This window comes from Molothrus aeneus, chromosome 4, assembly GCF_037042795.1.
Source record: "Molothrus aeneus isolate 106 chromosome 4, BPBGC_Maene_1.0, whole genome shotgun sequence".
In the NCBI taxonomy this organism is placed as follows: domain Eukaryota; kingdom Metazoa; phylum Chordata; class Aves; order Passeriformes; family Icteridae; genus Molothrus; species Molothrus aeneus.
The window spans coordinates 15006842-15028006 of NC_089649.1; the positions used below are offsets into that span (position 1 = coordinate 15006842).

Below are 21165 nucleotides of genomic sequence, written 5' to 3' on the forward strand. Positions count from 1 at the left end.
CATATAATGGTGCTTTTGTTAACAATATACAGCTGTTCAATGTGTTTTCTTGACAGTCTTAATTACCCTTCTTTGCGACCGTGAAAGAAGCCAAAATGTTTTTTCAGTAATGAAACATAACTTCTTTTATGATGCATTCAGACAAAAAGAAGGATCAACCATTCTGTCTGAGTATGTGTTCCTTCATATTTTATGTTTGTGTGTGTTTAGTGCTTTGCTTTTGATGACTATAATTTAATTTCTGCTCCATTCTCCTAGTGTTTATTACAAGACAGTAAAGTCAAAAATCTAAGTGAATGCACAGGCAGTCAAATGGGGGCTTGCATCATTTGCTTATCCCAGAAAGCTGAGGGGGTTTTTTTAGAGGTAAAAAGGAGACATAATCAATAGGATATGGGTTCACTTGGGGGGGGGGGGGGGAACCCACAAAACAGGAATAGAATTTAAAAAAAAATAACTTATCACTTAATCTCCTGATGCATTTTGAAATCTTTTTCTTGGAAAAGACGCTTTGTCGCTGTCTATCTTAATAGTCTGTCTTTGATTTAGGAATCCCTAAATAATTAATGAGTATGAGATGGGTCCCAAAGCAGTGAGCAGTATCAAACAAGGATTGTTTGGTTTGGGTTTTTTTTTAAGAGGGGGAACTGGTGATTTACTTCATGTGGCCGAAAATGTAGTGTCAGCCATTTTCCACGTTGAAAGTACTTCCATTATGACTTGAACATTAGAGAATTGTCACAGGAGAAGAAGAAAAGGTATTTGTAGCTAGAGGTAAGTGAAAATGTGAACTTTGAAGAGTTTAGGTCTCTTGGGGGAATGTAGACTAACAGTTGAAACACAAAAGCAGCTTTCCCTCATCTCAAGAAAGTCAGTCAGGGGGTCAGAATTTATTGGACAGAGAAATCAATCCTGCTTGCAAATAAAAGTGTGTGCATTGCTTGCTCTTGTTCTACTGCAGCTAGAAGCAACTTCGAGAATTTGAGATCAATTGAGAGTTTTATGCTGCAAGCCTTGAAGATAGGTGCCTGTAGAATTATATTGAGGTTGAGGTAGGGATCCAGTTGCAAAAAAGAGTGCAAAATTAAAACATCCCAAACCAGATATGTAATTGAGATAGTGGTCTGGCCTCCTGTGTGTTTGGCAATATACTCATTGCAGAGAGAAGGCAATTGCTTATAAGTAGAGAAAAAAAATTTTCCAGGAGATGTAAGAGGGGTACAGGGCCTTTTGAAGTAGTTAATCAGGGCAGAAATTTCCCTGGAGGTGAAAGAGCAGGATATTTGAGGTGAAAGAGTAGGACATTTGGTGTTCACTTTGAAACAGTGATGGACACATCTCTGGAACGTGAAGGGTTTTCTTTCACACACACTTTGCTTGTGTTTCATACTCCCTGGGTATCACGGCAGGCATTTGTTCCCAGTCTCTCACATTGCCACTCAAAATGGTGGTTGAGGCTGCATTTGGAGTCTGAGTTTAGGGCTCTCTGGCAAAGTAATGTTGTTGAGAAGCTGGCAGAGAGCCAGTGGAGGATGGCCGAGGTGGTCAGGGCTGACTGGGACAGTGAGGGACCTGATGGTGCAATGTGGATTTAATTGCACCCTTCAGCTTCCTAATGAGTGGTAGAAAAGATGAAGTGTGGCTTTTCATGGAGGTGTTCAGGGGAAGAATGAGAGTTTGTGATCCCAAGCTTGGAACAAGACAGTGCCTCCTGGTCAGCAGCAGAAGACATTTCCTAAGGAGATGGTGAATCAGCCGAGCAGGTGCCCAGAGAGACCTTGGAGTCTCTGTCCCAGATAATGTCCAAGCCTTCACTGGGCAAAGCCCCAAGTAGCCTGCTCCAATGTCAAAATTAGCTCTGCAGAGAACAGGGGGTTGGACTTGAGACCTCCAGAGGTCCCTCCCAAGCTACTGTTTTGTGATTCTAAGTTAAGAGATGCAGTGCTTTTCCCAGTTTTGAGGTAAGGCCAGAGATTACGTACTGGAATTGTACAATGCAGTTCAGTGTAGAAACCATTTCTGTAATACAAAATACAATACATATTCCTGTTCATGAAATGCTTTGAAACTTTGCTCTGAAATTCCTGAAGGCTGATCTTACCTTTACTTTTTGAGTACCTTGAACTTGGAAATGTGCTTTGTAATTATAAACACTGGCCTTTGTTTCTGTGCCATGGAGTTTATTAGACCTCCTTGAGGTTTACTTGGTGAAACTTTCTGCGTTTTTTACTGCCCTTGGCATTTTAGGACATTTATAAATTGATGCAGAATGAAAGGGGATGCTTTACAATGCCTTTCCTTTTAGTGGTTTGAGGGAGTTTCATTTCTGTTATCACCTGGCCAAGATTTTCTTGGTATTTTTTCATATTGTGTCTGGAGAGGTCATTTCCTGTTTCTCTACAAGAAAAAATAAGCAATGTCCTTGACCAGACCCTTGGTGCCCCAGAGGGTTCAGCATTTTCTTCAATGAAAATGAGTGAAAGTAGAGGTTGGCATTAGTGGAATTATGTGGCTTTGTTTTACGTTAAATGAATTTTCCGTTTACTCTTAACTACTGTGAATAAAAGGAAGTTGTAATGTTTCTGGAGGGCCATGATATATGATCTTGTTTTCTTTCTTGTTCTGAAGGCCTGTAAACAAGGCCAATAACAAATGAGGATCTGTATTGTTAATAGCTGTTAAATGTAGTTTTGATTGTATAAATACAGTGCAAAATGCCTCCCTACTCATATGTGGTTTGATTTCCTGTAGGCTTGTGGAAGGCTGGAAATATTTGTCTGCCTTCATTTAGTCATGCTACCTATCTAATTAAGTGTACTGTTTGTCTTTATGGTTCAAGCATATATTCCGTTGATTTAATTGGGCTTAACTGAACACAAAGATTTTAACTGAGGGATAAGGAAATGGCTGCTCAGCCTGTCACAGAAATGCCTAAAAAACAGCCTAAAAAGAGGCATAAAATAGGGTGCTTTGTGTTGTGTTTGTTTAAGTTATGGCATGTGCAGTTTTTTCATCCATTTCTTTTGTATCGTAGTAGCTGTGATCAAAACTAATATTCTGTAGATACAGCTTTGGTTTTAATCCACAGTAAATCTTTAGAAGACTGTGATACACGTGGCACCACATAACTTGTATTGAGGGTAAACACTCTTAAAGAATGACTGCTGCATATGGCATAACATTCAAAAAGTGTAGTTATGCTTGTAGGCTGTGCAAAGTGAAATTCAAGAAGTTGCAAAATTCCAAAATTAAGGTGGTCTGCAAAATCACAGTTTAAGCCCTTTAGGTGCATGCTTTAAAAACTGTATCCTTAACAAAACCCTTAAGTTATACTATCCCATAATATTTTTCCCATGTGACTCCTTTGATCAGGTTGGATGAGATGTAAGGATTATGTAGTGAGAGACTCTAGGAGGTTTTTCTTCATTTGTTGTCACTGAGGAAACCTTACCTTGAGTGGATCTAGGGATTTGGGAGAACAGAGATATTAATGGAGAAGATTTTCTTAAGACATGGGAAAAGACTGTCCCTAATGCAAACCCTAAGCTCTGAGACTTTTCAGATTCCTTCTGCAAAAGTAACAGAAATCCTGAAAGAAAAGAAAAACACAAAAAAAAAGTTTATTTAACTCAAGAGAGGGAGAAAATTTCTTTTTAAGATTGAACCAAAGACTCTAGCTAAAATTTTCTAATCTAATTAAACCTGAGGCAGGCACATGTGTGGATAATCTAAGTCCAGAGCATTAAATGGGTAAAATTATACACAACTGAAAGCAGAAAACAAAGTAGTGCTGGCTGGAATGGGTGCAAGAACAAAGCGAGGGATGTACAAAACCCCATGGTTTGTAACACCAGCTTATTTACAGGGATTCTGGCTGAAACTCTGCAAAATACACTTTACTACAGGGAGCAGACTTAAACAGGATTTCTAAGGCATGGTTCTGGAAGGTAGGGCAGTTAGTTGCAACTTCCATTGCTTTTTCCCTTACTGGATAAATTACTCATAGAACTAAAGGCTACCATGACTCTTTCCCTGGCTGTGCCCTTTTGAGGGAAAAGTCCTCAACGTTTTTGAAAAGAGGTGGCGTGACAGTTCATGTCTTCAAGAAATGAGCCCAGCCTTTCAAAAGCAGGAGTTTTTCTGTCTTTGCAGTGCAGAAGTCAGATGCCTGAATTCCAGAGAAAGGCAAGGGATGCTCCTTTTTGCTCAGGTTTTAACGGGCTCAGGCAGTTGCTGTCCGCCGGCTACTGGTGACAACATCCCAGGTATCTGCTTCCACCCATACATTAAGTCAGGGCATTGGCTGGCAAACTTTCAGAGGCTCAGGAAGGAATAAAAAGCATTTACAAGTTCAGCACTGCCAACAGAAACCCAGCAGGAGCCAAGACATGGAATGGCAGGGATCCTTGCTCACACAACGTGGGAAACCAGTGGGAGCGGTGGGACACGGGCTGCCTTTGGGGCCATGGCTCGTGCTCCCAGCACATCTCCTCCTCCCAGCTGGAAGCCAGAACTGCATCCCTCATGGCAAGCTGTACTGCTTATCCATTCCTTCCCCTAAGGAAGATGCATGGTGGCTTCTTATTTCTCCTTAAGGCAAAACACAGTTGATGGCATTGATGATGAATATTAAAACTCAGGCTGTGCTCCTCCTCTAGATATTGGTTTGTGCTGGCATAAAAGCCCCAGAGGGACAACTCAACCCTGGAATTCCCCCACAGGTCTCAATTTATTTTTTGATTTTAGGTTTAACATTGCCTCTCTGTAGATTTCTGAATCTGCAGCTACTTCTTGAAAAGACTGAAATTTCAAAATAATTTCCTATTTTTATCAAATCTACCCAAATTATCTTATTTACCATTCCAGCTTTACCTGGCTGCAAAATAGCAGTGATGTGGGATACTGAGAGAGTTCAGTGATGCTGAGACACACTTTGTGGAGACACTTTAGTTTGTTAAAGTACAGCATCAATATTTCAACAGTATTTTGCAAATGCACTGCATGACTAATGTGCTGTGTGTTTTCTTGCTCCTTTGATTTTTCTCAGTTTGTCATCTGCAGCAGAAAGAATAAATCACAGGTGCAGAAGTGTGCAGGTTCTGAATTTCCTGGCCATTGCACTTGATGCTGTTGTTGGTTTTTTACCCTAGTCAAGGGCTTGAGGGTTTGCCTAATGAAAACCAGCACTAGGCATTGTATAAGGTACCAAAAATTATTGAACCAAAGGTACAATTAAGGTACCAAAAATTATTGAAAAACTGAGTTTAAAACCAGAGCCAGCTTTCACAACCATTTGGATCAGTTATGTCATTTTTCCATCTCTGAAATTATTATATTAGATCATATGCAGCTCAGTCCTTACAGTAAAAACATTTCAGTAGAGGCTGCACTTTACTTAATATTTTGTACAAAATATTAAGAGCAGAATGTAGTGATGGATATATATTTATTTTTAATTTTTTTAAAATATGTACTATGTATGTAATTAACAAAGTTTACTACAAATTGATATAAACAGATCCTTTAAAGCACAAGATTTTGCTCCCAGTAAAATAAAAAGAGAGTACTGCAAGCACCTCCCATGCTATGCCTTTGGTAATTGCCCCAAGCGTGAAGTTTTTAAATTTAGAAGGAGACCGATGTTGATGCTGGCAATAGATGAACAACAAAGAATACAACTTTCAAATGAGACAGTTGAGGTAGAGCAAATGAGGTAGAGAGGAGCAGGAAAAACAGCAGTACAAGGGGATTTCTAGGAAGTTTCTGTGCTAGCACTGTCACGGGATCACGGGATGTGGATGGGCAGAGGATTTTGTAACATTGAGGAAAGCCGTAAAATTAAATTAAGGATTACTATGTAGCTCAAGTGAAACAGCTAAGATTGTATTAAAAAAAATCTTCATTTAATAATTATGTACATTTTCTTAGTAAATAACATTTTCATTACATTCCTAAACTCCCTCATAATGTGCCAGTGGAAGCTGGGACCATTAGGATTTGGTGTTGTGTAAGGCAGTGCAGGGATGCAGCAGCTTCTCTTTGCCCCTTCAGTGCTGAAGCCTGTAAGTCTTCCTGGTGTTCTGATTTCTATGGTAACAGCAGGAAGATAAATGTAATAAAATAAGCTGAATATTTAAAATCACCTTTATTTTAAATTTATTTATTTAACCTCATATACCTCAAGGCTTGGTGGGGATAATTAGTTAGATCATCTGTGAATGGTGATAAAGCCAATAAGAAACTTCATTCATTGTTTAAATGATTACTTTTTTGCTTTTATGTTTGGCAGGGTGATGGCTGTTAACCCTTTTGTCTTCCCTTGCAATCTCCTAATCCTTGTAGTTTCTAAATTTAGGTTCATTTTTGTAATCTCTGTCATCAGGCAGCCTCCAAATCCCTCATTTTCAATTATTATTGCCACAACCAGAGTTGGTAAGAGTTGTCAGTGTTCAAATTTGCTGATAAATTGTTTGTGCAGTCACTGGTCTTGTTAAAAGGTCAGCAAGCACTCCTTGGTGATCCTCCCTGCATGGTTTTTGCTTGCATGTATTTTAGTGAGGAATACTGAAATTATGCAAAGTGTCATTGCAATGAAAAGTGAATATCTTCATCAGTAAATTTTTTATATACATTGTTACTACTATTTACTTTTTCATAAAGTGTGGCTCAGTTCCCATCCAGAGGAGTACATAAAGGGATTTTGTTACATACCCACCCAACAGTAGTGCAGACAAAAAAAGAGAAATTTTGGAAAGCTGCTATCATACCTGTACATAATAGATGTAACATGCTTCAGCTAGATTTTCCCAGTCTTTATTTTGGGCTTCACTTCTTTGTAAGCAGGTTATTGGTTGGACAAAGCAATAGATTCGGTTTCTTTGCATAAATTTCTAAAGGCTCTGCCTTTCAATGCCTCTATCTCTAAACACTTCTTAAATTTCTGAAGTGTTTTGCTTCAAACTGTGAAGCTTTAAAGGAAAACAGGAGATATGTAGATTTATGGAGATCTGTGAGAATGGGGAAATATCAGGAATTGTCCCTCTAGCAGAGTTTGTCGCCCTTTAAATTGGCCAGAGAAAGTTTAAGATCAGGACAAGGGACTTCTTCATTTGCCCATTCTAGCAATTACTTAGGTACTTTTTGGATGTGAGATTGCATTTGGACAGTTGTGCCTAATAACTCTTCTGTGTCTTTCTCTGTGAATTTGCCTGTTACCTCTTTGAATACATTTATAATCTTGATATCTAAAATGTTCCCAGGCAGTTGCATCTGCAATTTCATTATGCATATTTGTTTGTTGGAGGTGTTTCTAAAGCAGGTGGCTGATAATTTAATGGAGTGCCACTTTATTCCAGTATTTGCAGTAATGGTGGATATAATCCTTCTCATCCCATGCATGCCATTTATCACTTAGATCTCCATCAAGTCTTCCCGTTGTTTCTTCTGTGAGCTGAAGAATCAGTGAGTCAGTTTGATCTCCCCTTGTATATATCTGCTAGTTGTCTGCTGTCCCTGGCCATCCTCAGCTCCTCCTCTCATGCTTTGTATTAATTTTGGGAGGAGACCAGACCAACACGCTAGATTTAGAGCACAGTGGATGCAGCACCAAAATTACAATTTCTGTCTTGCTCTCAACTCTTCTCTCACATCTTTGCTTTTTTTTTGATGAAAGGCATTTTGAAAAGGCAGAAGCCCAAAAAACCTGTCCCAAGTTACACCTAGGACTCTTTATTGTGTGATGTTTGTTATTTTGTATGTATGGTGGGAGATGATTATACTGTCTGCATTGTCCAGTCAGTGACTTCCACCTTCCATTTTGTCAGCCAGCCCCACAGACTTGCAGGATTTTTCAGCAGTCTTTCACAGGCAGCTCTTGGTTTCATCGTCTGGAGCCATCAGCCAGCTCAGTCACCTCCAGAGGTCTGACTTCTCTCATATGATGTATGAGCACAGTTCCAAGCCCAGGCCCCAGCTCTGTGAGACTTCCCTGGTAACCTCCGTTACTTGTGAGAGATGTCCATTTGTTATGACCCTTGGTCTCTTATTTTTAAGCTGCTAATAATCCACAAAGAGACAACCTCCTTATCCCCAAGCTCTCTTTAAGAGCTTCCAGGAGATCTTTTTAATAGCTTTAAAATCCAACCCTGCCATGATTGCATCTTTCCATACCTCCTGATGCAAGGCAGTGTGCAGGTCCTAGACCAGTAATTACCTACACTGGCACACTGACAGAATTTATTTGAGCCCATACCCAAGCTGCATGCCCCAGTTTCCTTTGTGTGGAAACCAGGGCAGGGGAGAGGAGGAGGAGGAGGAGGAGAGGGTTGGTGTTTGCTTAGGTCTCAGCCCATATGGCTGTGGGACACAGCTAGACCTGGCACGTGCAAAGCATTTCCATCGTGCAGACATTGCCTGGATCCACCAGAGCGTCCTCGTGCTATCGCCAGAGTGCCCTCTCAGATTCATGAGACATGACCTCTCTCCACCAGAGTTGTGCTGAGTTTCTTCCCTTACAACATGTTTATTTATCAATTCATACTCCTCTTTCAATGGTTTTGCTCGATATAGAATTGGAGCTCACTAGCCTCTGATCTCCAGTGCTCCCTTCCCACCCTCAGACCCATTTTAAGAAATCAGTCACGTTTGTCGCCTTCCACGACTTTTATAAGGGCAATTTAAGCAATAAGCTGCACAGCACAGTTAGTAGTTCAGCAATTCCGTATTTAAGTTGCTTTACAGCTCGTGGATGGATGCCATCTGGTCTTGGTGATTTATTACTATTCATTTTACTGTATTTTTTTTTCCTTCTAAACCCTCTTCCACTTGCACTTGAATCTGAAACTATTTCTCACACTTGCTTACTGAAAAGGGAGAGCCCTTACTGGGTTCCTCTACAGAGAGCACTGATGCAAAGATTTTATTTAACTTTCTTGATCTTTCTCAAATGCTTCATTTTCATCTTGCTCATCACTTGGCCTAGTGGATGGTTCTGGCAGATTTCCAGCTTGTGATGGGTTCAAAAGAATTTGAGCATTAGTTTTTACGACTTTAGTACGAAGACTTGTCCAATGACTTTACATTTAGCATAAACCATAATTATGCTGTCCTGGTATTGTCTCAGCATGATTTTGGGACATCTACAAGCATTTTGGGAGGGTTTCTTCTCGCTTCTGTCAATGTCTTAGATGTTTGTTCCTTGCAATTGTATCTGAATGTGGTGCTGCTTTAATCTTCCTGCACACAATGAGCTGTTTGCTGGCATCTCCAAATGCCTCTCACATGCACAGTGCTTGCTTCTGCTACTTCCCCTCTAGAGTTAAATATGAGCAAAAGAAAAATTAGGAAGTCGTTTTTCTAAACTGGCATCAGAGGAAGACGTGCCTCAGTCGACTTCCAGAAAATGCCAGGCTTTGCGTGACAGCATGAGCAAAGTCTTAATTTTTGAGGCATTGTTGGCATAAAAGGAGAATTGCTGCTGCATGTGGAATATAGCAGTAATTTTGTTGATGTACCACTGCAAGTGACAATGAGCCCTGGCAGAATGGATGTATAAAACAATACCTAATGGGCACCTTTTCTGGCTCTCAGTACCTTTCTCTGATGAACTTTGAAATGGGGTATTTATTGCCATGTGTACATTATCATCACTTATTGAATGTGTTATTGAAAAAGCATTTTGGTAAAGGCATAATTATGTATTTTCTCATTTTAAACTGTGATTTGTCTCTTTTGAAATGCAAACGCAAACCAAAAGAGAGTATTTGGTATCAGCATTCTCCTAAGTGCATAATTAACTGTTAATACCAGCATATACTTGGGGTTTTTTGCTATTGATGTGCTTGGGATTTTAGGGTTACATAACTGGGTGATTATTAAGTTGGATTTTATCACAAGTTCTCTGCTAGTGATTGAGAGCTGAAACTCTCCTTTTGCAATCATTATCCATGGGCTGTTGCCAATTCCTTCGTTGATAGGCATATAACAGGAGGACACTTGGCTGGAACTTTTAAAGCAGCTCTAAATTCCTTAGTATTGCTTATCCGGGATGGTATTCTCTAGGGTCACCACGATGATTTTCTTGTGAGAAAACTAATTTTCAGACTTGACTTCTATAAGTTCAGTTTAAAATTGCCAAGTTGAATTTAAAAATTGCCAATTGCCTGAGTGGCTAAAGGCCAAAAAATAGCAGCTTAATGTCTGTAGATCTGTTTTAATGTGAAACTATCTTCCTTTTCTGATTATCAGTGGTCACACTGGTGGTCCTGGGTCCAGTCACTATTTTGTCCTGGGTTTGGCAGTGCCCAAATTGGTGCAAAGTAATAGGCAATTTTGCCTCCTTGGAAGGAGATGACTCTAAAGCTTTGCTTTAGGAGTCGAAGGCAAAGTGTTGAAGGGGAGAGGTTTTGTATCTTTCTGCTGTGGCTTGCAGACTAAGCAGAGATTAGAAAGTGCTGAATAAAAAATAAGTACTGAATGAAATGTCATAATTGAATTTTGCCTGAGTCCTGCTTGCATTTTGGCTTGGATTTTGATCAGTGTGTTAACTTAATGAGGCTGCTCCAGTATGGGTGACATCAGTGGCACTTTTAATGGCTTCAAGATGGGACACAGGTGTCTGGGTGCAGTCCATTGAGCAGAGGGATGCTCAGTGTTTCCTGCCCCTGTGCATGGAAGAATTTATTCAGGTAGTGGCATTCTGTCCCCACTGTTGGAGTAGAATACTCCCTCAAGAGACAGAAAAGTGTTGTGACAACAATATGTTTATTTTTTCTTTCTCCAAGAACCTCAAAACTTTTTCCAGTCAGAATGCCTATTTTACCTAAGGCAGGTAAAACAATTCAGGCCAAGGGCTTTTTATGATTAGAGGGTTGGAGCCACTGAGCGGGGGTTTCTGTAATCCCATGTCCTAGTCTTTCCCCTCTTTATTCTCAGTAGCTCTGCCTTGCCCTCAAGGTGTCTGGTGATGTTTTTACTCCTCTCTCTGTCAAGTTCAAACTGACTTCTTTTGGCATGAGGGAAAGCATGCCTTGGTTTTGGAGGCTTCTAAACAGGTTTTGACTTTCAGGCCTTTGGCAGGTTTTCTTGTTGGGCTGCATTTGTTTGATTGGTTGTTTGTTTTGGTTTTGTTACAGTGAAAAGTGCTTTCTGAAGGTGCCTAAAATAAATTTTATTGGTGGGCAACCTTCAAATGGATACAGGTTTTAGTCTAGCAAGGGAAAGGCTCTTGGTTATAAAATTTGAAATGGTTCTTACAGTGGTAAAAAGTGTGAAATCAGAAGACACAAAAACTATCTTTGACATCAGAGTTTTGCTACAAATATTTATTGGTCTTTTCCTAAGTATTTTTTGGGCTGCAGGGACTAACTCAGGTGCATTTTTGTTCCTCTAAGGTGCTGTGAAAGGGGATGCCTTGGCCAATCTTTTCTTGGGATTATCAGCAAGTCATTTAAATCCTGATGAAACCTCAACACACCCACCTTTATTCACTTCTCTGTCTAATTTGGGAAGATGCCTTGTGCTGCAGCTTTGAATAGTACCCATGAGAAAGTCAATAAAACCTGGTATCAGGTTTAGTTTGGGGCTGAGTTTCGTCTGTCAGTGAATATTTCTTGCTGTGTGGGTTCCTCTTTTTGGTTACGGTCAGTTGAGTTGCAGTTTCCATCCTCAGCGAGGAGATTTACGATACTGGGCTTCATGATGACTTCATAAATGATGAGTTACTTATTCATAACAAGCTGTTTCTCTTCTGCCTGCCTGTAGTTTCACAGGTTTTGATGTGGCTGCCTGGTTTCTGTGGAGATCATATAAGGGTATTATGAGATATATGGCTGGTTTGGTATTTAGGATGTCTTGTCTTAAATGGTTTCCTCAAACCATCCCTGCTCTCCTGGGGGGACTGGTCAAATCCTACATACCTGTTGTGGCTGGGTGGCTCCAGTGGCAATTGGGCAGAGCAGTGGAAACAGGCTGGTGGCAGTGGTGGGAATGGCTGATAACAGTGGGAATGGCTGGTGGCAGCAGTGGGAATGGCTGATAACAGTGGGAATGGCTGGTGGCAGCAGTGGGAATGGCTGGTAGCAGCAGTGGGAATGGCTGGTGGCAGCAGTGGGAATGGCTGGTAATGGTGGGAATGGCTGGTGGCAGTGGTGGGAATGGCTGATAACAGTGGGAATGGCTGGTGGCAGCAGTGGGAATGGCTGATAACAGTGGGAATGGCTGGTGGCAGCAGTGGGAATGGCTGGTAATGGTGGGAATGGCTGGTGGCAGCAGTGGGAATGGCTGATAACAGTGGGAATGGCTGGTAATGGTGGGAATGGCTGGTGGCAGCAGTGGGAATGGCTGGTGGCAGCAGTGGGAATGGCTGGACTCCCTGCCCATCCACAGGGCTGCAGGAAAGGTCAGACAAAATGTGAGCTGGGCATTACTTTAAGCCTCTAAGGAGACACTTGGGGAACTTAAGATGGATTAACTTAAGGTGTAAAGTTTAAAGCGCATTATTATGAAGGAGGATTAAGCTGAACTGAGCTAATGACACCACTTCTGAATGCATATCCAAACAGTGGATTCAGAGCTTTGGCTCCACGCTTTTTGTTACTTAAATGTACTTACCTTCTTGAATGTGCCCATAAAGATGCGTGCCCTTATATTCCTGATCTTCATATCTCCCGTTTTTCATGTTGAGAGGTACAGGAACTGTGTCAGACATTGGGCTGGATTTGGTTGGATGGGATTTGCCTTTTTTTTATCCCTCCTTTTTTTTTCTTTTTAATTTTTCTTGTGATGGTAAAGGCATTTGTGATGACTTGATGGCATTTATTCTTAGCTGATGTGCTTGGTGAGGAAAAAAATAACTTTGCTCATGTTATACTGACATGCCTTAATTTCTCTGCACCTCTTCACTTTTATCATATTTCTATTGCTTTATTTTGTTGCTGCTCTCGAGGTATTGGATATCTGTGATGTCAGCATCTGAATTTTTCAAAAGCTCTGTACCCTCTTATTCCACACAGTGTGGGGTTGAAAACCAAATACAAAGTGGACTACCGTAAACTCCCACAAAATGCTTATCTTTCATTAAACAGAGTCATGAATTAACTAACATAATTGTTAGTTGGTAATATTTTGTAAATTAGTAATAAATCAACTTAATTGATTTTTCAGGTGGCAAACTGATTTCAAATAATGTGTTTGCTGTATATTAAACAAATCACCTACTAACTCATGCTGTGCATCATTTTATCTTGCTACAAACAATATCATCAGGTTTTTCTTGAGGGTAAGCCTAGAGATCAATATTTGTAAGTAGATAAAAACATGAATATTTAAAAGACAGAAAGAAATAACTAACCAAAAAAATCCTGACTGTAACTGAAATTCTTATATTTTTAGGCAATCACATATAAGCAAAACAAGTACAAAGAAGAACAAAAGGCAGAAAAATTTGGATGTCAGAAAAAGTGCAATGCAACATAAAAGATCGAGTTTTTGAATCAACTCTTTTACAGTTAACTCACACAGACTGTTTTGCCTCCAAAAAAAACCCAAACAAATAAAGGCATAAGAAACCTGAGACAAAACATCATGTTTTATTTTCTTGCTGTGTGGCTTGTGGTATCTGATGAAAAATCTGTCACTTCTCTCTGTAGAGGTCAAACACAGGGATGGTGGCAGTGGCTTTTATATTCTCAGTCTGGAGGAACAGGAACAAACCTTGGTGTCCTGCAAAAAATGATGGATGTCATAGATGGCTCTTACTTGGAGTGCTGCTGTCTCTGGCCAGCTGAGATACACTTCAAAATGTAGAATTTAAAATACAAATGTCCTTTATTAATCATTTGCCTTTGGAGTTCAGTGTGTATCCCTCAGAGCCTCCTGGGAGCAGTCCATGATGCATAATAAAAACAGATATGTATGGCATTACTCCTGCTATTAAATGTAATTTAAAAAAAAAAAAGAAGCTGGAAGTTCTTAGTCTCAAGAAAAGAGGGTGGAGTAGGGGAAAAGTGCAGAGCCCATCTAACAATGGGGAGTCCGCTTTATTAGTATTAAAGAGGAAAATGAAATTGCTCTGGCAGCAGTGCAATAAAACACCAGGAAGATTATGTCAGTCTTTGTTTGCACACAGTATGATTCTTCTCTTTCACCAGCCAATTTGTATATCTGAAAAAGCATTTGCTTGGTTAAAATAATGAGCTGAACTTCATCCAATTCCCCAGTTATACAAAAATTTGTTAGAAGAAATACAGACAATTGGTTTTGAGCAACTGAAAAAAAGAGGAGTAGTGGACATGGAATAATTTTAGGGCCTTGTCTCCATACCTGCATACACACACACACACATATATATATATCACAGTTTCTGCTGAGACAGGCAACTCTCAGTGACTCTTTTCTGTAGCTGTTGTGATTTGAGATGGCAGCTTCAGAAATTTAGCAAAATTCTAACTAATTCTGCCTGAAACTTGAGCAGGATAGGTTAGCCTAGGATTACCTCAGAGAAGAGAGACAAGGTCTTAAGTTAAATTTATGAAAGTACATGTAAAGATACAAGTAATGTATTCTAATTATTTTGCGATTTAACAGGCAGAAGTCTGTGTTAATGAACGAGTTCATTTTTTTCATATATTCCTTTATTCCAGATCGTTTTAGATTACTAGTTTGGGAAAAAAACACATGTTTTTTGAATATTTCAATGTTTGAACAGGAGATGTCACTTGATGGGGGAGTGTATCACCTAGAGCATGCATTCAGTGGGTGTAGGTTCGTTCCCCTGCTGCACCAGCTCTGACCTCTTCAGCAGGCACGCTTCCATCAGCCAGGGCAGAGCTGAGCAAACACTGACGTTTTAAAATGCTTTTGCCACTTCACTAATCCCATCAGTGACAAAACTCAAATGATTTCGTTGCTGTTCCTTTTCCGTGGTCTGCCGGGTAGCGAGGTGAGCTCAGCCATTCCTGCAGGCGGCGTAGGAGCAGGGTGGCGCCCGGGTGATGCCCCCGCAGGTTGTGCTCTCCCTGGTGTGTATTGATGCCCTGGATGTTGTTCCCCTGTCTCCGCAGGGAGCGGATGCGCCAGTCGGCGATGTTCGAGCTGTGCCAGGGCATGCACCAGATCAGCCTGCAGTTCGTGCGCCTGCAGCTCAGCTTTGAGGAGTACACCATCATGAAAGTGCTGCTGCTCCTAAGCACAGGTGAGTTGGGTCCGTGCTTATATAGGAATGCTAGAAAATATTCCAGCTCACAAAGAGATGCAGTGATTTTAACCAACTTGGCAAAAGAGCCAAACTGTTTCCAGCTGGGCCGCAGGAATAAGCCTGGGTTTATCTGCAGTTAGCGCGGGAAGCGTCCTTGCAATTGGAGCGTGTCATGTGCACTGGAGGGACAGGAGTGGCCAGGCACAGGACTTTGGCCCCCTCTCCATAGGGGGACCTCAGACATGCCAGGCAAGTGCCACAGCTGTGGGGACTGAGGGAAAATCCTTGCTAAACATTCAAAGCCACCAGGGTTTGGCTGACTCAACGTGACCTTCAGGATCAAAAGATGTGCATTGCCTGTACTGCAGAGCAGGTGATCTTGTAATGCCAAGTGACTTGAGAATGCAAAGCCCTTCCACAGGCTTCTAAAAGTTTAATAAATGACAGTGCACGCTTCCTTTTTTCTCTTGAGCCATCATGCTTTGAGTTTTAAGACACAAAATTATATTTTGGTGCTTGTTACAGCACTATGTAGTAATTAGCAGATCTCTTGATCTTATCTTGCTGAAAATACTGAAAACCTCCTGTCCCAGTGCAATTGTATAAATACACAGGCAGTTTGTACATTACTTTTCCATCAGTAACAGCCTGTAAACCTGTAAGCAAATGTTATTCTGTGGAATCTTGCTCCTTTTTGTGGGGAACAGCTCAGTGACACCATGGCAAGCCAGGTCTGTGGGTAAAGTACCTTCCTTTGAGGGGGGACATGGGGCTGCAGTTCCTGTCAGAGCTGGAGGGCATTTGGATCCTCTAACAGAAACCTCCTGGGGCTGTGAGATTTTTGGGCTCAGCCATCTCCCTCCCTTCCCTCTTCCAACTGAAGTTGTTCCAGCTTGCTGGGATTGGGAGAGACATCACTTTTTGGGGATCCCTTTGTGTCCTGGCCTGCAGAGTCTGACCCAGGTCCCACTCCACCAAGGGCTGGAGATGGTCAGCCAGTGAACCTGGAACACTGGGGAGGGGCTGTGCTCCAGGCTTGCCTGAGGGGTTAAGTGGCTTTTTTTTTGAAGGTTGTCACTCCTCCTGTTTCCAGAAGCAATGTGCTCAGGGAGGGTTTGGATCCCAAAATGTTCTTGAGAGAGTGTCTGGATTGGAGATCTGCCACTGCAGCATTTTAATCAGCCTTATAGGGGAAGAATCTTTAGAAAAATAACCTGAAGGCATTCTAAAAATGCAGCAAAATGTCTTTAAGCTAGGTATTTATTATTCTAGCCTCTCGAGAGCGTAAACTAATAAGTTATTGCAAGAATCTGTTAGGTGAGATCAGTCTGGCCAATTAACTTCAGTGAGCTGGGTCCCTTTCAAACACACACCATGGTCACCAGAAAACCTGCTAAAAATAGTTTGTTTTGGGGAGTCAGGATATTTACATTAGAGAGAGAGAAAAAGGAAAGCAAAATGGAAATGGAGGTGGTGATAAAACCCAGAAAGTGTCAAGTGAAGGGCAGCAAACCTGGTTTTGAGTGCTTGCACCTTGGTACAGTCTTATGACAGAAAGCTCCAGGTTTGTTTTCATTTAAATTCTTTTATTGAATCACGTGATGAATAGAGTACAAGTTATTCTGAAACTTTCATGGCGACCACATCAAGGAAGTTTCACTCCATTTACATGTGGAAGAAACCACACATTACAACTCAGTTGTTTTCTTGCTTTCCACAGACCATAGATTTTGGGAGCTTGCCAACAGTATTGCTGCATTTAATAAGTAAAATCAGAAACACTGGGCAAACCTCCAGAATTTCATGTTTTGCTTGAGTTCTCTTTATTTGTGGTCTTTCTTTCTTCCTTAATAATCTGGCTGGGGTGATAGTATAATAATTTTCAGACAGAACAGTAAAATACATAGTAGTAGACAAAGAGTGACTCTAACAGCCTGTAAGCACTGTACATATTAAAGGAACTGTAAAGCCTGTGCATTTTGTGTGAGGGCCACAGCATGCTCTGATGGCTTTACTTATCTTGATTGGTGCCTCTGTGTTCATTCACCTTGAACTGAATTTGTAGATTTGTTCCAGACAGTTTCTTTTATCTGTCAGCTGACTGAGAGAGTTTGCATCTAGAATTTGAAAATTAAATGAACATATGATATTTATATTGTGACTGAGTAATATAAATATATAATATTTACCTAGCTGCAGGCAGGCTGGTGTGTAACCTCTAGGCTTTTTCTAAAGATTCTTCCTTGTGCCCCTTTCCAGCACTTGGTGGCCTCAAGCCCTTGGTAGTACAGCTCCTCCTTGTTCCCCATTGCTAAATTGTTCTTGTAGATACTGATGCTTTTTCTTAAAGCTTCTACTCTGGAGCCATTTAGGGCAGTTGCTTCATGCTTCTGATGTGATTTCAGTGGGATAAAGGGCAGTTGAGAGGATTTAGAAGAGAAGGAAGTGTATGAACAAGACAGTTTCTGTCAAGAGGTTAAGTCAGGGTAAGCTGAATTGGAAGATCACCTTTTGTTCCTTTCTCTTTTTAGTAGGTAACTTCCTATTTAGCTTAATCTGACATAGTTTTCTGACTTACTTAGGAAATAAAGTCACTCATATACAGATCATATTTTATTTTCCTTCTGTGGACTATGCCTAAGAGATATGGGGAAAAAACACATTTGATGGTTAAGCAGTGTTCATGAATTTGGATATTAAACCTCAGAATATTTTAAGTAATGTTGTTAATAACCCCTTTGGAGTTTTCATAGGGATCTGATCCTAATAAGCCATTCCTGTTTGGGGCAGAACCTGCAGGAGTGTTTGCAGTCCTTTAAGAAACAGGGTATTTGCTTTTGTAATCAGCCCTGCTGATATTGGTCACAGCAAAAAGTATCAGAAAACTGTACTTCTGACCCATTTATAAAATGATGATTCCATGATCATGATTCTATCTCTGTCTGGCAGATGGAAACTTCAACAGGACACTAGAAATGCTTGCAAGTGTCTGTCATGGTCAAGCACTGGGTCAGGATGCCTGTTTGGAAAACAGACTTCTGTTCTGTGCAGAAAAATGGCTCTGTTTTGTTCTAGATGCTATGCAGATGTTTGCTAACATTCAAAGAAATTTTAGATCTTACTTGATGGCATAAAAATGTGTCACTTGGTCTAGCATTTCTGCAGATAACAGCTGTGATTCTGTACCTTCTCCTCCTCTGCCAAGTGTGGGGAATCATTCAAGAATGATAAATCACATTTTCAGCTTCTAACAAAATACCCTTGATCCATCTGCTTGGTTTTTATGTGGTTGGATTGTATTGAAAGCAGTTTGGACATGAGGCTAGCATGTGTTGCATTTCTGAGATGTTATCTTGTCCTCTGCCACAGCTCCTGCAATCACACATCCGGAGAGGATGCCTGAATCGCTTGAGAATCTGTGTGGTGTTGTTGATCCCTCAGCAATGTCTGTAAAGTTACGGACTTTGCTTAAAGGTTTCATTCCTTCACCCGCTGACTGCTGTAACTGTTTAAGTATGCACATCAAAAGAATAAGCAATGCAGTTAATACTAATTTAAGACTGTCTTTTCAATGACAGTTCCCAAGGATGGTCTCAAAAGCCAAGCTGCATTTGAAGAAATGAGGGCAAATTACATTAAAGAACTAAAGAAGATGGTAACTAAATGTCCAAGTAACTCTGGGCAAAGCTGGCAGAGATTCTACCAACTGACTAAACTTCTTGACTCCATGCATGATGTAAGTATAACTCCTCAGGGAGCACAGAAAAGTTAACCAAAAAATCTCTCCTTTAAGGTAAACAAATAGTCTTTAATTGTGTTAACTGACAGGGAGACAAAAATAAACCTTGCTTTTAAAGGGACATCTGAGGGAAGTTAGATGAACTTATGAAGTTAAAATAAGAAAGTAGAAGTCATAAAGGTGAAAGGTTCAGGGTTAGTGTGTTACACATCCAACGTGCCTGACGTGCCAATAAACACAGAATTCATTTGGTGATCTTTTACAGCTGGGTTTGTAATCATGATGACTTTAAAAGATGCACTGAGTCCTTGAAGCCATCCTGGGTGTTTGAAGCTTTATTTGAACTTTTCAAGTGGAAGATTCCTTGTTGGGTTATTTCTGCCACCCTGCCTTATTCCAGCACAAGGTGTTTTACATGTCTCAGGTGTGAGATGTGATGAATGACATAAGAAACTAAAAGTTTGGTCTCAAAGCACCTGGGCTGCTGATGCCTCTGCCCAGAGTGACAGAGTGCTTGTGGTAGGTGTGGTAGATTCCAGAAGGGGTGTCCATAATGTTGAGCTGTTTAACTGGGAGTGACCTGGTTCTAGCCAGCATAATGGTAAGTGCAAAATTTATCTCTGCAGCAGCAGGGCTGAATCTTCTTTAACTTGCTCTGAGGGAGCCTTCAGGCTCCACAGAGGAAACAAGTGACCCAACTGGTAAGGTTTCCTCAAGCTGAGGGTTTTCCTAGTGCCCCCTGAGAGTTCCCCGGGGACCAGGCCATTGCCTGGGTCAGCAAGGCTGGCACCCATCCCCTCCAAAGCTGTGCCATGGTGCAGCAAGTGATGGGAGACTCCTGGGGACAGTGAGAGTGACCTTTAGCTGTGTTTGGGTACAGGAGATGAGGGCTCCCAGCATGCTCATCACCCTCCCAGTAAAATCTGGCAGACTGCAGCAAAAGAGAAAACTGCCCTACTCCATCTTGGCTGGGATGGGGTTAGGGAAGGATCTTTGCTGCATGAAGAAGCTACAGCATTTGCTTTCAGAGCCTGCATACAAATGCACGTCTTTGTACTTGACTTAAATTTCATTTTGTGAGACGGTACAGTACGGTGCACTTCAGGTCATATCAGTGTAAGGGCCTCAGGTCTGTTTACAGAATGTACATATGAAATTATTTTTCAAATATTGTTCTGTTGTTCATTAAAACATTGCAAACTTTAGTGGGAGGCAGGGGGAGTATTATTAGTACTGCAGTAATAGCTCATTCTTCAGAGATCAGGTTTCACTTGCTCAGTGCCAGCAAAGGAAGTTGTAGTGTTTTAGTGGAAAAAAAAAAAAAAAGGGATGGGTGATAAAATCATTTGCAAGAATTCACATCTGAACCTCGAGGCAGCATAACAAACTCCTGCATTCATGGAGTTTTCCAATCCTCTTCAGGATAGGCAGTGTCTGATTTGTTGCTGAAATTGGAGTGTTTGTGTGGTTAAGGTGACTGGATGACAGGCTCGTGCTCACTGAGAGCGCTGCCATGTCCTACAGACATTTTCCAAAACACAGCATTAACCATTGGGAGCTGAACTAACCAGAGGAAGCAGGCTGCTCTTGCATTTTATTTAATTTTTAATTAAGCTAATTTTGCATTACTTGTGTTTTAATAGTCAAAGGACTTTTTAAAGAAAGTCCCATTGTCAGCAGTCTCTGTTAGAAAGGCCGGTTGTCTCCACAACAGTGCTTCCTTTCAGAGATGATACTGGAGACTTGTTCAACAAGGGCACTTGTTTATTTTTTCTTTTTAAAACTTTTTTTTTTTGCTTTTTGGTTTTTGAAATCCATCAGAATAAATTTAGACTGGTGATAATATTAATGAGAAGTGAGAATTAATATTCTCTCCCCACTGCCTGTTAGTGCAGAATTTCTCCGTTCAAACGATGTGAATGCAAATTTTCTGCTTGGTTCCTTAGTCTAGGAGGAACGCTTCCTCAGCTGTCACCTATGTATTTTTAACTTATTCCATTGTAATTTCAGAGGATCAGAATATATTTGGTGCTGGGCAGTCTAACTGGAGCTGAGGCCCCATGTTTACATGCTGCTGTAGTCTCAGCATTGGCATTTTCAGTACAAGCCTGAAGGGGCTGGTGCACAATCCGTGCTTGTTCAGCCCTCCTGCTGCATCCAGCTTGTCCATCTGAGCAGAGCAGCATCTCATCACTCATGGAATTCACTTTACCTGAGTGTAGGGGCAAGCAAT

The 21165-nt window shown here is 40.9% G+C and overlaps 1 protein-coding gene across 4 annotated transcripts in view; it reads left to right on the top strand.

Moving 5' to 3' along the window:
• NR3C2 (nuclear receptor subfamily 3 group C member 2) overlaps window positions 1-21165 on the top strand; it is a 190447-nt gene that overhangs the window by 159594 nt on the left and 9688 nt on the right. For all 4 annotated transcript variants that reach the window (XM_066547970.1, XM_066547972.1, XM_066547971.1 and 1 more), the window contains 2 exons: window positions 15060-15190; window positions 18772-18929. In XM_066547970.1, coding sequence (XP_066404067.1) covers window positions 15060-15190; window positions 18772-18929 — 289 coding nt within the window. The remainder of the gene's footprint in view (window positions 1-15059; window positions 15191-18771; window positions 18930-21165) is intronic.